General features: G+C 37.4%; 1 protein-coding gene across 1 annotated transcript in view; it reads right to left on the bottom strand.

Annotated features, from left to right (window-relative positions):
• LOC150107472 (ATP-dependent 6-phosphofructokinase-like) overlaps positions 1-22997 on the bottom strand; it is a 443838-nt gene that overhangs the window by 315077 nt on the left and 105764 nt on the right. The window contains exons 5-6 of the mRNA XM_090391320.1: positions 21616-21781; positions 6881-6925 (exon numbers count right to left, since the gene is read on the bottom strand). Coding sequence (XP_090247446.1) covers positions 6881-6925; positions 21616-21781 — 211 coding nt within the window. The remainder of the gene's footprint in view (positions 1-6880; positions 6926-21615; positions 21782-22997) is intronic.

Here is a 22997-nt window from a genome sequence, read left to right as displayed (position 1 = left end):
ACACTCGATATGATCATCGGCTTTTGAGAGCTCCTGAAAAGATTAGTAGTATTTTGTGTTATAATTGGCAATTATACTAGAATTTTATGTAGTACTGTTTGCGTTTGTTTCTTGGTGTATCTGTGCAATTTTTGTGTGTTTTCTGTGTTATTTTAATTATTATTTTTAAGATAATATAGCATACATATGGCACCGATAAAAAAAAAATGGTGGCCAGGTCGCCATGTTTGTTTAAGAGTTTTGATGTAAACGAATTTATGCAATGTGCTGTCTGTAAGATGTATGCTTTGCGAAGAGCAGTGGGAGTCTGGTTAAATGGTGATAGTGGAGTTAATATGTGCAGAAAGTGTAAGAATGAGGATCTCAAGCGTGTTTCGGGTGGCGAGAGTGATATCGTTAACGATAGTCAGAATGTAGAAAATGGCGGTGTGATAGAGAATTGCGTGGTAGTGCCAAATAGGTGTGAGAGCGTCGTTGAAAGTGTAAATGAGGGTAGAAATACAGAACGAATGGATGATTTGATTGATAATGAAAATGGTGAGATAAATGCGAGTAGTGAAATCGCACGTTTGAACGGAGTGATACACAGAGCGAAAAGGCAACTGGAGAGTATGGAAAAATGTGTGATGAACGTACTGACTAATAAACGGCGAAAGTCTGTGACGACAAATAATAGAATGTTCGTAAACATCAATAAAATGAAGGAACGAGTGCTGTATGGGGATTCGCTATTAAGAGGCGTGATAGTTGAGAGTTTGACGAAATCGTACCAGCCGGGTGCAAACATAAAGGACGCCAGTGAATCTTTTCGAGTGCAAAAACAGAGGGTGAAAGAGATGATAATCGTGGCAGGAACAAATGATCTGAAAGAAGACAAAATGGAAATGATAGAGGATGTGAAGGAATTACTTGAGGTAGCAAAAGAGAAGAGTGAGAGAGGTTAGGTTGGTGAGTATTTTACCGCAGTATGACAGTGAAGTGTTTAGAAGGAGGGCCATAATTGCCAATGACTTTATGTGTGGGTTATGCATGGCGAATGGTGTGGAATTTGTGGATGTGTGGAGTGAGTTCGATGGGCAAAAGGATTTATATAAGATGGATGGGTTACATTTGAATGGATTTGGTGTACGGAGACTTGAAAAAGTGTTGATGAATGATGTGGAAGTGGATGTACAGACTCAGGGAAACTACATTTATTAAGGAAAGAGGGAGAGTATATATGCAGACTTTAGGGAAGCAGTCGAGTGTATGAATGAGTATAATATGCCCGAGCGAGTATGAAGGACAACAAATCAGAATGGGATAGTTAGTATAAGGCATCAAAGTAGGGGTGGAACTAATGGGCTTCTGTAATTCATGTACACTAATGCCAGAAGTATGGAACAAGAAGGAAGAGTTTTTGGCCTTAGTTGTCACTTCCAGGCCACAGGTTGTTGGTATTAGTGAAACATGGCTAACAGAAGATGATAAAGCTAGTGGGATTGAATGCAACGGGTATAGCGTGTTCAGGAGTGACAGGGTGAATAAAAAGGGGGGGAGGAGTATTACTGATGATAGCTGATAAGTTGCAGCCAAGGCTATAGAAGTTGAACTGCAGGATAGAGAAAAGAGCACATTTTAGGCTGTTTGGTGTGAGATAGAATCTAGCAGAACAAAATATACAATTGGGTGCTGCTATAGACCAGGTGATGGAATAGATGGTGGGGATAGTATGCATAGACAAATAGAAGAAATGAGTGGAAGGAGGGTAATTATTATGGGTGATTTCAATTATGGTAACATTGACTGGAAGGAGGAGAGGGCACATGGGAGGAAGGAATTGGATTTTATGCGGTTATTAAGGGACAACTATCTGTGGCAGCATGTAGTGGAGGGGGCAGAGAGTGCTTGACCTAGTAATTGCAACTGAGAACGTGGCTGTAACGAACATGACCATGTTGCCACCAATTGGTGAGCGTGACCATAAGGTCACGACTTGGTGTGTGCTTGGCTCAGTGCCATGGCATGTAAAACTGCAAGGGCTGGATGTTGATAGTGCATGGGAGGTGGTTAAGAAGTGTTTGCAGGAGGCAATGGTTGACTGTATACCAAGAGTCCGAATAATAAATCAAGTAGGGGTTAAATGGATTAATAACACTATTAAGCTTGAGCTGCAAAAAAAGAAACAATTGTGAAGGGAATTTAAGGAAAAAGGTGACCAGCAGGCACAGGAACAGTATAAAGCTTAGGCCAGGATGGTAATCAGGGTGGTAAGAAAAGCAAAAGCGGACTACGAAAGAAAATTGGCCATGCAGGCTAAAGAGAATCCCAAACTGTTTTTTTCAATATGTTGCAAATAAAAGGAAAAATGTTCATGGCAGAATGATCTTAAAAAATGCTGAGGGAAGGGAGGTAACCGAATCAGTTGATATAGTGGAATTACTGAGCGAGCACTTTGCAAGAGTATATCATCCAGGTGGGTGACATTGCAGGAATGGAAGAACCAACAGCTTATACTGCAATTGTGATGAATGAAGTAGAGGTGACTAGTCTATTACAGAACCTCAATGTCAATACATTTGTGGGACTGGATGGTATACCAGCTCGTGTGGTACGTGAAGCAGCTAAAGAATTGTCAGTGTCCTTGACCATTTTGTTTAATTTGAGCCTCGGGTCTGGGTCAGTCCCAAGGGGATGGAAAGAGGGGAAATTAGTTCCGCTGCATAAAGGTGGTTCCAAAGCTGCTGTTGAAAATTACTGGCCAATCAGCATAACAGGAATCATTATCAAGGTCTTGGAGAAAATAGTCAAGAGGAAAATACAAGATTGGATAGAAGAAAATGGGATACTGTATCGGGAACAGCATGGTTTTGTGAAGGGTAGGTCATGCCTCAGTAACTTGCTCACGTATTATAACACAGTGACAGCTGAACTGGATAAGGGTAATGGGTTTACAGTGATTCTACTAGACCTTGCTAAGGCCTTTGACAGGATACCACATGGAATTCTAATCAGTAAATTGCAGGCATATGGGGATGGATATAGGGTTGGGTGAGATGGATAGGAGGGTGGTTGACTGAGAGATATCAGAGAGTGGTTTATTCAGGAGTAGAGTTCACAAGACGGCCTGTGACTAGTGGAGTGCCACAAGGATCTGTTCTTGGACCACTGCTGTTTAATTTGTTCATTAATGATATAGGAAAAGATCTGAGAGAAACAGTTCATTTGTTTGCAGATGATGCAAAGTTGGGTAGGGCAATAGTGAATGCAGATGATGTCAAAATTTTGCAAGAAGATTTGGATAGATTGGAGGTCTGGGCTAATGAGAATGGATGTCAATTTAATGTGGCAAAATGTAAGGTTATACATTTTGGGGTGAAAAGATTAGCAGCAGATTACTATATTGGTGGAACTGTACTCCAGGAAATTGATGAGGCACGAGATTTAGGAGTGTTGGTGGATAAGGAATTGAAATTTAGGGGACACATTGCAAAAGTGGGCAAATCAGCTCATCAAATCACTTGGTTGCTGAAGAATATGTTGACAAGCAGAGACAAACAGGTTATTGTTCCTCTGTATCGAGCCTTGATAAGACCCCATCTGGACTACTGTGCCCAGATTTGGTCACCTAGGTTTCTTCTTGATGGGGAGGAGGTTGAGAGGATCCAGAGGCGAGTGACCAAGATGATAGCAGGTCTGTGGAATGAACCTTATGAGAACAGGTTGAGGATTTGTGGGTTGCAAAAATTGGTTGATAGGCAGAGGAGGGGAGATATGATTGAGACATTCAAATTACTGAAGGGTTTCTATAAAATTAATTCAGAAGATATTTTTGAGAAAAGGGTTGATTGTGGGAGGAGTAGGGGACATCCATGGAAACTGGGCAAAAGTGTGGTTAGTAAAGGTGTTAGAGCTGGGTTCTTTACTTTTAGAGTGGTGAATGAGTGGAATGGGCTGCCATAGTCTGTGGTCGATGCTGTGACAGTGAATGAGTTTAAGGCGAGGTATGATAGATACCGTATGAATGTCGAATAGTTGTAACGAATATGATTTGGGCCTCCCTCGATGAGTCTAATGACTCCCTGGAGTTGCCCGTAATAATAATAATAATAAGCCCCTCTTAACTGAAATTTCCACAAATTTAGCTACCTCCCAAGGTCAAGACCATATAATCGCTCTTACCAAATGGTGGCAATGTGGTCATGTTGGCTATGGACAAATTCTCTGATGCAATTACTAGATCTAGCACTCTCCAACCCCTACCATATTCCATTACATGTTGCCTCAGGTAATAGTTCCTTAGAGTAACATAAATTCCATTTCCTTCTTGACATGTATCCTCTCCTCCTTCCAATTTATGTTCACATAGTTAAAAATCCCCCCATATAATAACTATCCATCCTCCACCAATTGAACTTATTTGCCAATGCAAATAAGCTATATAAACTATAGAAGCATCCAAATGTATTCTTAGTTCTGCTAGCCACTATCTCACACCATATGGCCTCAAATGTACTATTTTCAATGGACTACAGTTGAATTTCTACTCTCTTTGTTTGCAGTTCATCAACTATCATCAATAATACTCCTCCCCCCATTGTTTACCCCTCTATCCTCATTGACCACACTACACCCATCACATTCTATCCCACTAAATATATCATCTTATGTCAGCCATGTCTCATTAATGCCAATACCCTTTGGACAGAATGAACTAACCAATGCCAAACCCCCCCCCCCCTCCCTTGTACCAAATGCTCCTGGCATTAATATTATTATTATTTGTCACCTCCAGAGAGTCCAAAGACTCATCGAGAGAGGGCATCTACTCTACAACTCTGTTTTCACCACTCACAATCCACCAACTGACCACAACTACACCAACGGCATCTACCGCCGACCACCACCACTAGTATTTCCACAGACAATCACAAACATCCATGCCCACGGCAGGATTTGAACCCTCAGCCTCTTGACAGGAGAGCAGACATGCTAACCACTTGGCCAGCCAGGCTGGCAAAACTCTGCGATGGCCAGGAATCGAACCTGGGTCAACTAGTAGTAGCTGTGCTAACCACTATTAAAGTGCAAAAGCCATTTATGCCCACTGCTGTCCTGACACTTTATACTTACTATCCCATTCTGGTTTGTTATCAGCAGTATTAACTTAGGCATTTTATGCACATTCATACACTCAACTGGCTGATTGATATTTGCACTTTATGTATATTCTTTATGTATACTCATTCCCCACTAAAGGCTCTAGCCTGATTTTGCACACCATTGTCACTTCATTCAACAACACTACTTTTTCCAGATTCTGAACACCAATCAATTCAGATGCAAACCATCCTTCTTGTACAAGTCCTTTCATCCATCAAACTTACTCGACACATCCACAAATTCCACACCATTCCTCCTGCATAACCTATGCATTGACATTTGCTATTATTGCCCTCCTTCTCAGCTCAACTGTCATTTGCAGCAGCAGACTCACTTTCATAACTCTCTCACTGTTTTCTTTTGCTACTTCCAGTAACTCTTTCATATCCTCTGTCATATTATACTTTTCTCTTTTCAAATCATTCATTCCAGCCAAACCAATGAACTCTTTCACTTTACCCTTTCATGTTCTAATAGCCTCGCTAACACTTAATTTTTCCACCCAGGAAGCATGATTTCATCATTTTCTTGCCAATCACACGTCTTATGATAGAATCATTGTACAAGACTCTTTTCTTAATTTTTCTTCACTCTTAGTCAAGCATTCCTTTCTCTTTTCTCACACTTCTTTCTGTTATCAGCTGAACTACTCGCCAGACATTTGTGCATTCTCCGCAGCTCATGCTTCATCCTGTGTACCACTTTGCCTAATTGTGCTATCTCCCTCGTTACAGCCAACTCTTCAAACTTTACATCCATCATACTACGATTTTGATCACCACTTTTATTACCTTCTCTCTCTCAATCATGTCACTTTCAATCCTAACTTCCATTACATCGTCATACACACATTTTCTTGAGTATTCTCTGTTCAGTCCACTGTTTCAATTTCACAACTTCCTAGCTTTTGTAGCATTTTTGGCACACTCACCCACCATTATCACTTTGAAACCAAAGTTCATTTTTCTTTGGTAATGAATACATCTTGCAGACATTGTACTGTGCAAAGTCCTCTGGGTTGAATTCTTTAAACAATGATGCCTTGGATGCCATTGTTCTGCTTCGTAATAGTGCCATGTGCTACACTATGTAGCTTATGAAGAAGAAAGACTATATTGACTATATTTAAATAAAACTTTCATGATAATTGTATTGTATTTTGGCACCTCCCACCACTATCACTTACAAACCAAAGTTCATTTGTCTTCGGTAATGAATACATCTTGCAGACATTGTACTGTACAAATACAACCTAATTCTAACACAATTTTTTACTAATATCATTATTTTTTCTAAACTAAACAACTTAGCTTTCAGAGTTCTCTAAACACAGGTCTATCATGAAATGCTGCCTATCAAAGAATCAATTATTGTGAAAGTATCATGAAGCAAGAGCTGTAAAAATAAATAAATAAAATATTGTTAAGGAAGTATAAAAAGAACTATGATCTTTTGAGCAAGCTCATGATTTCTGATTGGTTCACCAACTGAATACTGTACTCACTCACTAACCAACAAGGCTATGGTTCAAATCATCTATGGGCATGGATGTTTGCAAATGTTTTCAGATGGTCTCATGTTGGGTAAGTTCATCACCACTCTAATTGGCTGTCTGAACTTCACCAAACAGATTTTATGTTTGGTCTCTTGAGCAGGGTTTTTCAAATTATCCTTTAATTTATTCATGATACTAAATACTACATTACCAATAAAATATAATGATTAAATAAACACTTACCCACAATGACGACCCATTACTTCAAGAATAAATGTTCTCTGGTGGCTAAGAAAAAAATAAAGAAATAAATTGAAGATGTATATATATGCTGTAAAGAAGATAATTATGTATAATGAAATCTGCTCAAAATTTTATTAATACACCTCATTTTCAGTATATAACACATATATTACATACTTTAAACAAGTATGGCAAGACTAGTGTATATTATACAAAGACACTAAAAAGTGATAATGCAGTATCATTTTTATAATGACTAACATTATTGCAGATTTTTTTATGTTATTATTAAAAAGAAATTACTTCAGAAATAAAGCCTCCATAGATTAAACTGAAGCTTTAATTTAATATAACTATGACAGATATTTTTGTGTATTTGAATGAAATGCTATAAAAGTTAGACATCCATTTATCCATTGTCCTATGTATGGATGTCACTAAAACAAAACTTCCATCCTCCTCCCCATCATTTTGCCGATTTGCCCTTCCCTTCTTTATCTTATTCTACTATCATTTGCAAACCAAATTTGTCTTGTTAACATATTTTAGGCCATTTTTTTATTCAAACGATGAAGTTTTTAATCTCTTTTAGTTTAGCTTTTTTTTTCTGTCTCCTTTCATCAATTTTTGATGTACTTAAGAATAAAGTGCAAGCATGCAGCGAATCTCATGACTCCATATGGAAATAATACTAATAAATGTGCAATTATCATGATGATGAAGACTTAAATTTTAAACATTTCATCTTGTAAAGACTTAAAAGTTTTTAAAAGATAAGAGATGATTTATGCAGGATATAGCAATTTTATGTTTCATCCTCCCTAAAATTCTCCTCTGACCTACCTTATATTTATAATTACCTTTCCAACAATCTAAACTGATACTGTGGATTGCTCCTTGTTAACAGTTTATTTTCTACTGGTATTAAATATAAAAAGAATAATAACAAAAATAACCATCTTTTATTTCAGTATTTTATTTTAATAATTACAAATCAAGTTCTGAGGAAAGACTGCATATTATTATTATTCCATTCACAGAGTTTGTTTTTATATGATCATCAGTTTCTGTTTCTATAAAGAACTTCCTCAGGATCTCACTTACTAGAGAATTGAATGCATAGTAATCAAGGGTATATCACATATGGTAAATAACAAGGATGATTTTTTATTTTTACAGCTGTGAATATCAGAAACTACATACATGAAAATAAATAAAGATAATGATAAAAAAAATAAGAATAAATTTTTCAGTTGACATCTGAAAATATATATACAAAACATGCACATTCCTCTTATATTATTATTATTATGATTCAGGCTTCCATGAAGTCAGACTCACTGTCGGAGGCCCATCCTAGAAAATGTAGAGTATCATACCACTCCTTGAACTCAATGACCATTCGTGCTCTCACCACTCTCTCAGGCAATGCATTCCATGGTTCAACCACCCTCCATGCAAAGAAACAACTCCCACCTTTCGTAACTCCCAGGGATGGCCTCCCTTGTCCTCATTCCTTTCCCCTGTTCCACAAAGGGAAAGAACTCCCCAGCGTCAACTATGTAATTACCTCTCAACAGTTTAAAAGTCTCAGTAATATCACCTCTCCTTCCTCTATCCACCAAACTCTGTACTCCACATTCCCTCAGCCTATCTTCATAACTAACAGCATACAGTCCTGAGTCTTGATGCCATCTTTGTTAGCCTCTGCACCTTTTCAAAAGTTAATTTATCCTCTTCAAATCCTGGGGACCAAATATGAGAACAATGGTCCAAGTGTGGTCAGATCAGGGATTTATACAACGGAATGACAACTGTTATCTCTGCAGCTCAGCATCCTTCTTGGTATTGTAGCAATCCTCTGGGTTACCTTCACCATCTTTGCAATATGTTTCCAGAATTTCAGGTTTCTATCAATCATCACCCCCAAGATCCACTGACTCCCCCTACCTCCTCCAACAGAGTATTGCAGATTCCCATTTATGTATCCCTAAATTCAAGACTTTACATTTTGCTGCATTAAATTGATACTCCCATTCATTTGTCCATCTCTTCAGTTTATTCAAATCCTCCTGCAGGGCTGCCACATCTGCATTATAACTGATAATCCTTCCAAGCTTTACATCATCTACAAACAAGTAACATCCCCTTGCAATCCACTGACAATGTCATTGATATAAAGGTTAAACAATATAGGTCCTAGTGCTGAACTCTGTGGGATCCCACTTTTAACCTTCTTGATATTGTCTCCCCCCAATACACAACTCTCTGATACCTATCAGATAGCCAACCCTGAATCCAGTTGACTAATATGACATCTAAACCCATGTGCTGCTATTTAAATATCAGCTTATCATGTGATACCCTGTCAAATGATTTTGTAAAATCCAAAAAAGGCAGAATATGCCTTTCCCTAATCGACTGTTCTTGTCACTTTATTATAAAAGGCAATCATATTACTAAAGCAAGAGCACCCCCCCCCTTAACAAATCCATGTTGACTAACAGATAACTTACCCTCTTCTACCCAAAGCTGTATATGGTCCCTCACTAATTTCTCCAAATTCTTAACAACTACTGATGAAATACAAACTGGTCTAATTTGATAGTTCCAGTCTGCTACCACCCTTATGCAATGCCACTATCTTACCCTCCTTGGGTACCTTTCCTTTGGCTAGACTTTCATTGAAAAGCTGAGTCAGTGGTGCTATCAGTTCTTTAGGCACATTTTGTCAAAACCAGTGGCAAAATTCTATCCAGTCCCACTGCATTATTGATATCCAGAGTATTCAGTATTTAAAACACACACTCTCCTCTTCCACTTCTAAACCCTGAACCTGCCCTATCCCTCTAGCATTAAAACCTACTTCTCCAGGATGAAATACCCCAATAAGTGTTCATCGTACAACTCCACTATATCCTTTGCATCAGTCATTCTATTCCCATTTTTATTCAACAATGTCATTCTTACAATCATTTCTCCTCTTACTGGCCACATAGTCAAAAAATTCCTTAGGATTTTCTTTGGATCTCAAGGCCAATCTCTTCTAATATTCCAGTTTTGCCTTCCTTACCATACTAGTCACTCTCCTGACCCAAGTCATATTCTTCATGCATCTGCTCTTCACCTCTCTCCTTGTATCTCTTCCATAACTTCTTTTTAACCTGCAGTTCCTGTTTGATATTGTTTGTTTGTCATCCACTTTACACTAAATTGTGTCCTCTTGTTCACTTGTGGTATACAGTTTACTATTTCTTCTAATAAATATTCCTTCACAATTTCCCAAATACTAATGATATCTCACCCTTCCAATTCCTTCCTCCATGAAACTGCCCCAAGTTGATATCTAAGACTATTATAATAACCTGTCTTATAATTCCACATACATTCCCTTTTCTTTGATTCTAAATGATTTTCGATTTGATTTCTGCATGTCTATTCATCTTCCAAGTTAAAACCACATGATCACCCTCTCCAACTGGGGCAGAGATGCCATCTCAGTTATTATCAGCTCTTCAGATGCTATGACCAAATCCAAAACTCTTGAACTTTGTGTTCCTTCTACCACATGTTGCTTATGACATTTATCCTTCAAGAATTCTATAAATTCCATTCCCTTATTACTACATAGTTTCCTCTTCTCAATTTATACTGCTGTAGTTAAAATTTTCCATAACAACCATTCTTCTTGCACTTGCCAAGCTCAGTTGCCATTAGTGCCATTTCCCTTCAAATTCTCCACTCTGAGAGTATATAAGTCATCACTGATCATAAGCAGTACTCCACCACTGCATTTTCCCTTCCTATCCTGTCGAAAAATGATGTACCCTGCTACTTTGATTCTTATTAGTATATCATTTGTCAACATCTCAGAGATTCCAATAATCTTTGGACAGGCTGATGTTATTAGAGCCACCAATTCATCTCCTTTATTCTGGATACTCCTGGCATTAGTATAAAGAATAAGAATGTCATTGTTTCTATACCTATATCATCCCTTCCAGATTTGACTGAATTCAGCATTACCCGATGTACTCCCCCTTCTCCCAAGCACCTCTTCCCAAAAGAGGACACCCCCCACCCCCTGCTACCATGCAAACTGATAATTCTAGTTTCCCTGCATTGGTGACTAAAGCAATGTAAGCATCTGGATGAGTAATCCTTACATATGGGAACTGCAGCAAGAAAACGTAAGCATTTTTCTGAAACAATGGCAATAAGCTAGAATATTGAATTTAATATACAGCTTCATCTTCTGATAAATCAAACTGTCTTTGAAAAAAATTATGAATAAATTATTTTCTAAGGTTGTCAGAAATCAAAGCTGAATAACTGGAAAGACTCCATATAGCCTTTTAAGGAATGTGGAAAAATAACTGGGGCTTCTAGGCTAATGTCCAATCCTTACCTTCTCATAATACCCCCCCCCCCCCGATCCACCCATTTGTCATCTATTCAAGATGGGTTGAGTCCCCTGATTAGAAGATTTAGGCAATTTAATGTAGTTGGCTTGCCATTTCTTTGCTGCATCCTTCTGGAGGGGTAAGTATTTTATCTCTATAGAACTGTGTTCATGGAGCTGGTTTGCTGTTCTGAGAGAAGAAAAACCTGAGTTTCAGGGAGAAGAAAAAAAAAAAAACCTCTATCTCCATATGAGACTGGCTAACTCACATTTGATTAAAAGGACCCGATAAAGATTCCTCACACTTAGATTGGATTGAAACCGAAGTCTTTTCATCCAAAAAGCTGGTGTATATCATCTGCGCTATGGAGGCTCTCTTAGTACACTGGTAGATATCTGCCTGGGTACTGAAGGAATGAGATTGGGCTGGTAATTTGGGATATAACTGACAAATTGCATTCTTACTGGCTTAAACCAAAATAAAATGGTGCCACAATATGACAGAATTTCAAGCCAGTTGGATCATCATCAAGTTAACAAGCTTCCCACCATAGCAAAAGATTGGCGCCAGAGAAGGAATGGTTTACTCCTAGAGTGACATAACAGGTTTTATAAAAATGAAGAAGATAAAAAGATGAAATTTTTCTAAGCAATGACTAAAAGACGTTATATTTAATTAATAATGATCAGGGTAGAGGAGTAGCTATAGTATTCAATCCTAAATATAAGGATAATCTTGAATGACAAGCAATATCAAGCAGAGTGAGGTGGGCAAATATCATAATGGGCAATTGGAAGAGACTTATTTGTGCCTATGGTCCAACCAAAGATTCAACTAAGGAAGAAGTGGAGCAATTTAATTTTTCAAGGTATTAGAGAAGACAGACAACAGAAAAAAAAAAAGTTGGTGCTTGTTTCCTGGTCTCTAAACAGCACACTATGAAATGATTACTAGACAAAGAAGAAAGTATGTTCGGAAAATTTTGAGATAAGTGTGAAGCTCGTACTAATAGTATCTGCTGGATTTCTTCAGAATGTCATTGTTTACATCATGTTTCCAATATAAAGATGTATGCAAATTCACATGGAGAGAAGACACAAAAAAGAAGAAAAGTTCTCGTTGATACTATGTCATTGTTGATAGTGGTCTTCATGCTGGTTCAGGACACAACAGTATACAGAGACAGAGATTTTGGTAAATGCTGCCACTAAGCAACCACTATTTTGTTGCCCATAAATTCAGGAAATTATGTAAAATTTTTTAATAAAAACTGTGCATTAATGGTTGAATCATGTGCTTCAATCATGCTGCTCATAGGCATTATTGCCTTATTGCTTAATTGACCTTGTACAGAGGATATGAAATAAGAAGTTACACCATTTAGTCATGAGTATTATATAATGTCATAGTGTAAAAAAATATATACAGGGTGTTCGGGATAAATTTGACAGTTTCGTAAGGAAAAAGAAAATCTTCTTTGTATCTATTAAATTTAATGAATTGACAAAAAAACATTACAGGCAGAGTTAATTACAATACTATCAACAAGATTTACTCAAAATAACCACCATTAGCATCGATCACAGCTTCAATTCTGCTTCGGAACCTCGAACAAGCTGATGTTACAGTCTCCCTGGGAAGGGCCGCAAAAACTGTTTTAATTTTATCCATTAACTGGGCTTTTGTATTACTGGAAGTGCGATTGGTGTCTTTTTCAACTGCGCCCCATACAAAATAATCCATGGGGTTAAGGTCTGGGGAGTTTGGAGGCCAAACATTTGGACTGGTGAAGTCGTAGAAATTTTCAGACAACCATTTTTGACTTTTCCCAGAGGTGTGGCAAGGGGCCGAATCCTGCTGCCATACATACGGCCTACCATTGGCTACCCTTGTTATCCAGGGCTTGACTACAGTTAGCAACTCCACGAACAAAGCCCGAATTCCAATGCCAGGGTTCTTCAACACCTGTTCCTGCAGATTTGCGAGGAATTCTGCTGTACGAACGCAATCAGATCGTCTGCTAGGGATCTTTCTTCTTGCTACATCCTCGTAGTCACCATTGCAAGTCTCTAGTTCATGCCTGATTGTTTTTACTGTATTCAGGGAGCATTGGGCAGCAGTCGTAATATCCTTATTTTGATGGCGGGCACGAATCATCATGATACAAGTTATTCTCTTCCATGATTCAGGTGGGTTCCAGCTATCCATCCTTTCTGACATCTTGTATATGAATGAAGAAGGGTCCAAACTTTTAAATGAAGAGAAGTGTGTGTTAATACATGTAACTTACGGAAAAATATAATTAATTATAAATATGTCAAATTTATCCCGAACACCCTGTATATATATATCTGTAAGAAAGTTTCAAAAGAATCAAAGCTGAACAGTTTTCAGAGGTGAACAGTAGACACAAATATTACTCAAGAAAAATGAAAGAGTTTTAAAACAGGAACCAAACAGTAGAGTTTCAGCAGCTGACTCAGAGAAAAACATCGAATGATTTAGCTAGGATGGCATGTGGTGAAGTTTCTGCAAGGATAGAAAAATTAGAATTCTATGGAGGACTCAGAAATTAAGAAGGAAGTCAAGAAAAATAAGGAAGTATATTGAAAGTTCCAGAGAAAAATATAAGAAAGCAAATCAGTATGTAAATCTAGCTAAATACATGTCACAGGAGGACTTTGGTAATAACATAGAAAATAAATATCAGAAAGGTAGCAAAATATTCAGGAGGAAATTGAAAAAGCTTGGAAATGGAGAAAAGAGTACTGTTAAAGAAAGCAGCTGATAAAGGCATGAAAACTGAAGATAAAGATTTTCTAGATGTCTGGAGTACTTACTTCGAAATGCTGGTCAATAAAACAATTAGTGACAGCACAACACGATGGTGGGAAACATTCAAGAAGAATGAAACAAGGAGTACATATCAATATACTCAAGATTGGTGCAAAGACTGATGTATCCAACTATCAACCAATCAGTATCTCAGGAGGGGTGGTGAAGATTTGGGAAAAATCGGTTAGGGCTCGAATTCAGAAATGGGTTGATGGAGAAGCTCTACTTTGAGATGAACAGCATGAATTTACTAATAGAAGGTCATGTTTTAGCAACTTGCTAACATTCTATAATAATGTTACCACTGAAATGAACAAGGGGAATGGATACACCATAATACTTTTATATTTTGCTAAGGCTTTTGACAGAATACAGTATGGAAAACTGTTGCATAAATTGGAAAATATGGGTTTGGATTATAAAATATTAGCATGAATAAGAGGATGGTTGACTGACAGATATCAAAAAGTTGTATATGGGGTGTAAAATTTGATGTAGCTTAGAATTTTACAAGCTCTTTACATCGATTTTTACAGAGGTCTCATCTCAAATGTTTGTGTTGTGAAAATAAACTTTGTATAAAAAATTTATATAGTCTGATGAGAAATTAACCTACTCAAATGAAGTAAACAAAGAATGGCTAAAACTAGTAACAACAAGGGAAAATCTGTCACTGGAAACTGTATGTAATTGTTCTAAGTAAACAAAGAATGTTTAAAATTAGTAACAACAAGAGAAAATGCTGTGTCACTGGAAACTATGTTATTGTTTTAACTAAGTGCTTTGGAACCCTTTCTTTACAAGCTCTGTGTATGCCCACCTCAAGGTCATTCTTAAAAGGGTCGTGCGGATCAGACAAGGTTCCGCTGTCCAACAAATCAAATTTTAGAAGAGCACTAGGAGAAGAAAGAAATGGTCGGCTTTAATAATAGATCAAGGAGTCGCACCGAATTCTAAACCATTCGTGCACCTGGAGAAGGGGAGATAAAAGGGCATAGAAGAGAACATCGGATATTTGCAGTTGGAATTAGAGGACACGACTATATGGCGCGGTCACGTCAGAGATCAGAGGGAATGAAGAGAGGATCACCGATAGATATACCGGAGGCAGCCTAGATCGGATGACAATGCAGCGGAAGGTCAATTGAAGCCAGTGATCGAAAAGCAAACTTCAGCGCTGGAAAACTTGCACCGCCACTTCGACGAGAATGCATGTGCTCCGTTCGTTGAAACCTCTTGCCTGAGCTATCGAGTAGCAAAAGTTTGCATTCCAAACCCTGCCACCATCCTGAAGAGGCGCCGTTAAAGCGAGACACTGTGGAAGAAATCCAGGACCTGAAGAAAAGAAAAGTTTAGGAGCTCTAGTGTAGAACCTTGAATGAGTGCATGACACAGATGACAAAGCCTATGTGAGTTTGTTCCATTTTTATACTATATATTTCTTTTATGTAATCTAGGAGAAATAATTTAGATGGACTGAAGTTAAGATTTAAAATACTATAAGTATAAGCAGTGTCTATAAGAAATCCTTTTGGTTTGTTTGTAATTGGAATACAATTGTGAGATAACTTGGCATAACAAGTTAATTTCTTTATGAGTAGTTTAGAATTTTAATCAATGAGCAGAGAAGTAAAATGAATATTTATGCTGTATAGTTCATTTAGAATTGCAAGGGGAAGTTTTTTTTTTTTTTACACTGAATTTTAGCAGATAGGTAGAGAGAATAACCTCCCTATTGTTTAACTGATGTATTTTTGTCTTGAGTGTAAATAAATGTGTTTATTATTAGTCAATAGAGTGCCACCTGATCTTTTGATTACAATGCACTATTCCTAAATAAACTTGGACCTGAGAGCAGGAAACAAATAAGGCATTAGAAGCATAATTTAAGTGTTTGTAGACCACAATTGTTTATGCTATTTTATTTGAAGGAATATATGCTAGAGAGAGAGAGAGAGAGATCTACCAGCCGTATTACTGAGTCTTATGCCTAGAAAGGCATAATACTGGTGGCACAATCAAAACAAATAAATTTTCCAATATTCTTAGGTATTATTACTATTACTACGGGCAACTCCAGGGAGTCATTAGACTCATCGAGGGAGGCCCCAAATCATATTCATCACAACTATTCGACATTCATACAGTATCTATCATACCTCGCCTTAAACTCATTCACTGTCACAGCATCCACCACAGACTCAGGGAGCGCATTCCACTCATTCACCACTCTAAAAGTAAAGAACCCAGCTCTAACACCTTTACTAACCACACTTTTGCCCAGTTTTCATGGATGTCCCCTAGTTCTCCCAAAACCAGCCCTGTTCTCAAAAATATCTTCTGAATTAATTTTATAGAACCCCTTCAGTAATTTGAATGTCTCAATCATATCTCCCCTCCTGTGCCTATCAACCAATTTTTGCAACCCACAAATCCTCATTCCACAGACCTGCTATCATCTTGGTCACTCGCCTCTGGATCCTCTCAACCTCCTCCCTATCAAGAAGAAACCTAGGTGACCAAATCTGGGCACAGTAGTCCAGATGGGGTCTTATTAAGGCTCGATACAGAGGAACAATAACCTGTTTGTCTCTGCTTGTCAACGTATTCTTCAGCAACCAAGTGATTTGATGAGCTGATTTGGCCACTTTTGCAATGTTTCCCCTAAATTTCAATTCCTTATCCACCAACACTCCTAAATCTCGTGCCTCATCAATTTCCTGGAGCACAGTTCCACCAATGCAGTAAACTGCCGCCAATCTTTTCACCCCAAAATGCATAACCTTACATTTTGCCACATTAAATTGACATCCATTCTCATTAGCCCAGACCTCCAATCTATCCAAATCATCCTGCGAAATTTTGACGTCATCTGCATTCACTACCCTACCCAACTTCGCATCATCCGCAAACAAATGAACTGTTCCTCTCAGATCCTTTCCTATATCATTAATGAACAAATTAAACAGCAGTGGTCCAAGAACAGATCCTTGTGGCACACCACTAGTCATAGGCCGTCTTGTGGACTCTACTCCTGAGTAAACCACTCTCTGATATCTCTCCGTCAACCACCCTCCTATCCATCTCACCAACCCTATGTCCATCCCCATATGCTACAATTTACTGACTAGAATTCCATGTGGTATCCTGTCAAAGGCCTTAGCAAGGTCCAATAGAATCACTGTAAACCCATTACCCTTATCCTGTTCAGCTGTCACTGTGTTATAATACGTGAGCAAGTTACTGAGGCATGACCTACCCTTCACAAAACCATGCTGTCCCCATTTTCTTCTATCCAATCTTGTATTTTCCTCTTGACTATTTTCTCTAAGACCTTGATAATGATTCCTGTTATGCTGATTGGCCAGTAATTTTCAACAGCAGCCTTGGAACCACCTTTGTGCAGCGGAACTATTTTCCCCTCTTTCCACCCCCTTGGGACTGACCCAGACCCGAGGCTCAAATTAAACAAAATGGTCAAGGGCACTGACAATTCTTTAGCCACTTCACGTATGACACGAGCTGGTATACCATCCAATCCCACAGATGTATTGACATTGAGGTTCTGTAATAGACTAGTTAATTCTACTTCATTCAACACAATTGCAGTATAAGCTGTTGGTTCTTCCATTCCTGCAAAGTCACCACCTGGATGATATACTCTTGCAAAGTGCTCGCTCGGTAATTCCACAATATCGACTGATTCGGTTACCTCCCTACCCTCAGCATTTTTTAAGATCATTCTGCCACGAGCATTTTTCCTTTTACTTGCAACATATTGAAAAAACTGTTTGGGATTCTCTTTAGCCTGCATGGCCAATTTTCTTTCGTAATCCGCTTTTGCTTTTCTTGCCACCCTTGTTTTACCATCCTGGCCTGAGCTTTATACTGTTCCTGCACCTGATGGTCACCTTTCTCCTTAAATTCCCTTCACAACTGTTTCTTTTTTTGCAGCTCAAGCTTAATAGTGTTATTCATCCATTTAACCTCTACTTGATTTGTTATTCGGACTCTTGGTATACAGTCAACCATTGCCTCCTGCAAACAGTTCTTAACCTCCTTCCATGCACTATCAACATCCAGCCCTTGCATTACGACAATCCAGCCCTGTACACGACAAGTAATGTGAAAGGTGAAATAGAATTAGGTATAGTTTCTGGGAAAATTCCCATGCTACTCTTCTTAAACACTATTATTATAATTACGGCTATTATAGCCTGTTTTTGTTTAGGAGTGTCCCTTATTTTAGCCAATGTATTTAAAATAAGGGACGCTCCTAAACAAAAACAGGCTATAATAGGTGAAATAGATTTTTTTGTACGAAAGAATGAACCACTAAGGAGACAACATAATAAAGTAGTAATAATATAGAGAGGCAAATATATAGAATAAAGTTTACTATACGAATATATAGAAATAAAGATTACAAAAATATGAAAAAAGAGTAAATCTTTTATGGGGGGGGGGGTGAGTACAAGATTTAAGATAGCCAGTGGCATACCACAAGGATTAGACCTTGGCCCACTGTTATTCAATCTGTATATTAATGATACTGGGAAGGATTTGACAGGCAACATATAGCTATTTGCTGATGATATGCAGTACTTGCAGGAATGATTTGTATAGGCTGGAATTGTGGACATTGGAAAATGGATGTCAGTAAATGTAAAGTCATACACCTAGGCATGATTAGATATCCAATAGCGTATTATAATGGTGGGATTATGCGAGAATAAACTTATTAGGCTAGGGATCTTGGAGTGTTAGTAGATAGTAAGTTGAAGTTCAGAATCCATGTAGCCAAGATTGCAAATACAACTCAAAAGATAATTGCAATGCTGAAACAAACTTTGGCATGTAAAGATAAGGATGTCATTTAGCCTCTTTGCAAGGCCTTGATAAGACCATACTTGGACTACTATGCACAGGTCTGGTCACCTGGTTTCCGTTTGTGATTCTGATAAAGTGGAGAGAGTGCAAAGGAGAATGTTAAAAATGATATCAGGATTGTGGAATACTGATTATGCTGGTATGGTATGATAGGAAGTCAATTGAATAAATTTATGTGGAATAAGAGAGAAATTAGTCAAAATACTAAATTAGCTGTATACAAGAGTGTTCAAACCAATTTTAATTTATGGATCTGAGAGCTGAGTTAGAAGTAAAACACTTGACCAAAGACTAGAGAACACAGATATGAGAGTCCTGAGAAAGATTAGGGGCATGAACAGATGGCATCAATGGCAATATCATATTAAAAACAAAGATATTTAAGAAAGAATTTGACATTGTCAGCATCCAGGAATGCATTAGCAGAACTAATCTCAGGTAGTATGGTCATTTATACAGAATGGGAGAGGAAAGATTAGCAAAACAAGTGTTCTCTACCAAGTTGGCAGGAAAAAGACCCAGTGGAAGACCAAGATATAGGTGGATTGATACAGTAAAAAGTGCCTTAGAAGATAGAAATATAAGATCTAATAATGTTGGAGTCTTGAACAGGTAACAGACTGATTTGGAGGAAAATTGTAGACAGGATGTTAGTAATTATGTAAATTTTTCATGTAGTACTATCATATCCTGTAAACCCCTTGAGGGTATACATGGCAGGAATTTAATGATGATAAAGTGCAGGACAGAAAAGTTGTGGAGATTGTATGAAAGTTGGAGTATGAAAAAGAAATTGGCCGCACAGGCTAAAGAAAACCCAAAAGAATTTTATTGCTATGCTGCGAGTAAATGAAGAATGACTGTGGAAGAATAGCTTTACTGAATGCAGATGGTACCCTAGTATCAGAAGTGGATGAGGAAGTTCAAATAACGAGTGCTCACCTCACCAAAATCTATCAACCTGCTGGTGTATATAACATAGTGCACACACGCACACACACAGTGCTACCACTTCATCAGATAGAGAGAGAGAGAGAGTATGGTGCATGAGAGGGTTAAGATACTGGATAAGACCTGAATAAGAATGTGGCAATTGAGACAGAAGGATATCAGCAACTGTGCCAAAAGAATGTTCAACTGAACCTGCTAAGTCCTTGATATGTTTGTATAATTTGAGTCTTCACTCAGGAAAGATCTCACAGGAATGAAAAAAATGTATAATAGTTCTGTTGTACAAGGGTAGTTCAAAGATCAATGTGTCTAACTTTAGACCCATCAGCATATTTGGAGTAATTATAAAATTTTTTGGAAAAGTTGGTAAGAACCCATACAGAAATGGGTGGACAAACCAAACATACTTTGCAAGGATCAGCATGGGAGATCATGTCTGAGCAATTGACTCATATTTTATAATAATGTTATGGCTGAATTAGATAAAGGGAATGGATACATTATGATACTGTTGCACTTTGCTAAGGCATTTGATAGGATACCACATGAAAGGCTATTGCATAAATCAGAGAATATGATGGCTTGGTTAAGTAGGTGGCACACATATGGTGGGTGTGAATCTGCTAAATTTAAGGTGACCAATAGTGTACCCCCAGGCATCAGTCCTTTGACCATTGTTGTTTAATCAGTATATTAATGATATTGGAAAGGGGCTGAAGGAGATCTTCAGTTGTTTGCTGACGATGCAAAGATAGGTATAGCAATCAGAGACAGTGGTGATGCTACTGATATCCAGGATTTACAGAGTGACTTGAGTAGGCTGGAAGTACAATGTTCATAATGAACATTGTACTTCCAGCTTAAACATTGAATTTGAAGTTCAATGTTCATAAATATAAAGTTATGAACTTTGACATGATGCAATATTTAACAGCACATTATATTGGTGGATTCTACTTATAAGGATTCTACTTGTAAATTCTCTAGCCTGATGAGGCCAGAGAACCACAGAGTTATGGTAGACTGAAAGTTGAAGTTGAAAGGTCATATAACAAAAATTGCAAATACAACTCAGAGGATAATTGCAATGTTGAAACAAACATTGACATCAAAGTTATTTTGCCTCTTTACAAGGTCTTGATACGACCATACATGTACTACTGTATGCAGATTTGGTCTCCTGGATTCCAAAGGTATAAAGAAGTTGTGGAACAGCTGAAAAGAAGATTTACAAAGATGATATTAGGATTGGATTATGGAATGTAGACTATGAGGATAAACTGAAAGTATGTGGGCTTAAATAATGGTAGACAAAAGAAAGATGGGGCGATATGATAGAGATCTATAAACTTTTGAGAGAATGTTATAGGATATTCATTTGTAAAATTTTTCATTATATGGAAAAGTGGAGGGAAGACAAGGGAGATATCTGTGGAAGTTAAGGAAGGGGTAAGAACTAAATATTTCACTCACAGAGTGAATGGAACAGTTTGCCTGTTGAAGCAGTAGTGCATCTAGTGTGAATGAGTGTAAGAAAAGGTATGACAGCTGGTGTTGGTAATATGCGATCTCCCTTGATGATTCCTTGACTCCCCTAAAGGTCTAATTCTAATAATAATAACAACAACAACAATAATAATAATAATAATAATTTACCTAGAAGCAGTTGTAACAATTGCATCAATGGCCTCAATTATCCTATGTAAAGCTGAATCAGTTCCAATTGTCATGTCAGTACCACAAAAGTCATTGTCAATGGAGCCAACCATGCCAACTATATTTAAATGACTACATTCCTCACGTTTCTGTGTGCTTATTTCACCTAAAATAAGAATAAATTATTAAATACAAATAGGTTTAATAACAGCTAGTGCAACAATCACAAGTAATTAAGTTCACCATAATGCTGCTACATCTTAGATTACAGTGTCCTGAAAGAGATTCAAGTGAATTTCACAACAATAAATAAACACAATTAGGTTTGATTTGAACATCTATTTCTATATGCATCTTCATCTACAATGTTATCTTCACTAAAGATAATGTTGTAGATGAAGAATCAACTCAGATTTGTTTTGAAAACTTCTTTGATAGGAAGCCGTGTTACAATATAATACTAGTATGTAACCCACATAGAACAAATTAGTAAAAATATATTTATTTACCACTCAACTAGTTTCATGACACGTCTATAGTTTACTTTGTTTTATTCACTGTTATCTCCTAACAAAGAGTTAAGTTACATTCATGTAACAATCACAATGTTATAGTCATTGTTTATTAAACATGTTACATAGTTTTTAGCAAAATGAAATTCTGGCAAGCTGAGTGAATTTATTAGGCTTTTCCGGATGTCTTTCAGAATCATTCCTTGATTTGTTTAGATTTTCTCCCAAACGGAGTACAACCGCAGCTTCTTTAAAGTCTCTACATCGAAAATCTTCTTCTATATAAGGCATGGAGTTGTTATTCCAATCGATGGTGTGGTTAGAGATTGAGAAGTGATGGGCTAATCCTAAAGTATATGTTCTGTTGTTGTTCATGTCAGCTATATGTTCTTTTTTTCGAAAAAAAGAACTTATTAAAAAAAAAGAACATATAGGGGATGAACAAAAATAGAACAGATACTTCAGGATTAGCCCATCACTTCTCGATCTCTAACCACACCATCGATTGGGATAATAGCTCCATGTCTTATATAGAAGATTTTCGATGTAGAAACTTCAAAGAAGCTGCGGTTGTACTCTGTTCGGGAGAAAATCTAAACAGAAATCAAGGAATGATTCTGAAAGACATCTGGAAAAGCCTAATAAAATCACAATGTTAATATTTAAAAAAGACTGACAACAGAATTTGTGCATGTGTTATGTTGCAACTTGATAGTTAGTAATATTAGGCAAACTACTTGTGTCTGAGTACATCAGATGTTTTATAAGAGAGGTCCATTCTTGTTGTAAGATTATGCCTTACTTTGTATTCCACTATTGTGGAAATTTTAACATCTAAGAATGACTCTTTAAAAGCTCTGGAGAAGAAAT

The sequence above is a fragment of the Typopeltis vanoorti genome, chromosome 4 (genome assembly GCF_054136105.1).
Source record: "Typopeltis vanoorti isolate ZY-2024b chromosome 4, IOZ_Tvanoo_1.0, whole genome shotgun sequence".
Classification (NCBI taxonomy): Eukaryota; Metazoa; Arthropoda; class Arachnida; order Uropygi; family Thelyphonidae; genus Typopeltis; species Typopeltis vanoorti.
Note: the sequence above shows the minus strand (reverse complement) of the source record. Positions and strands in the feature narration are given on the sequence as shown.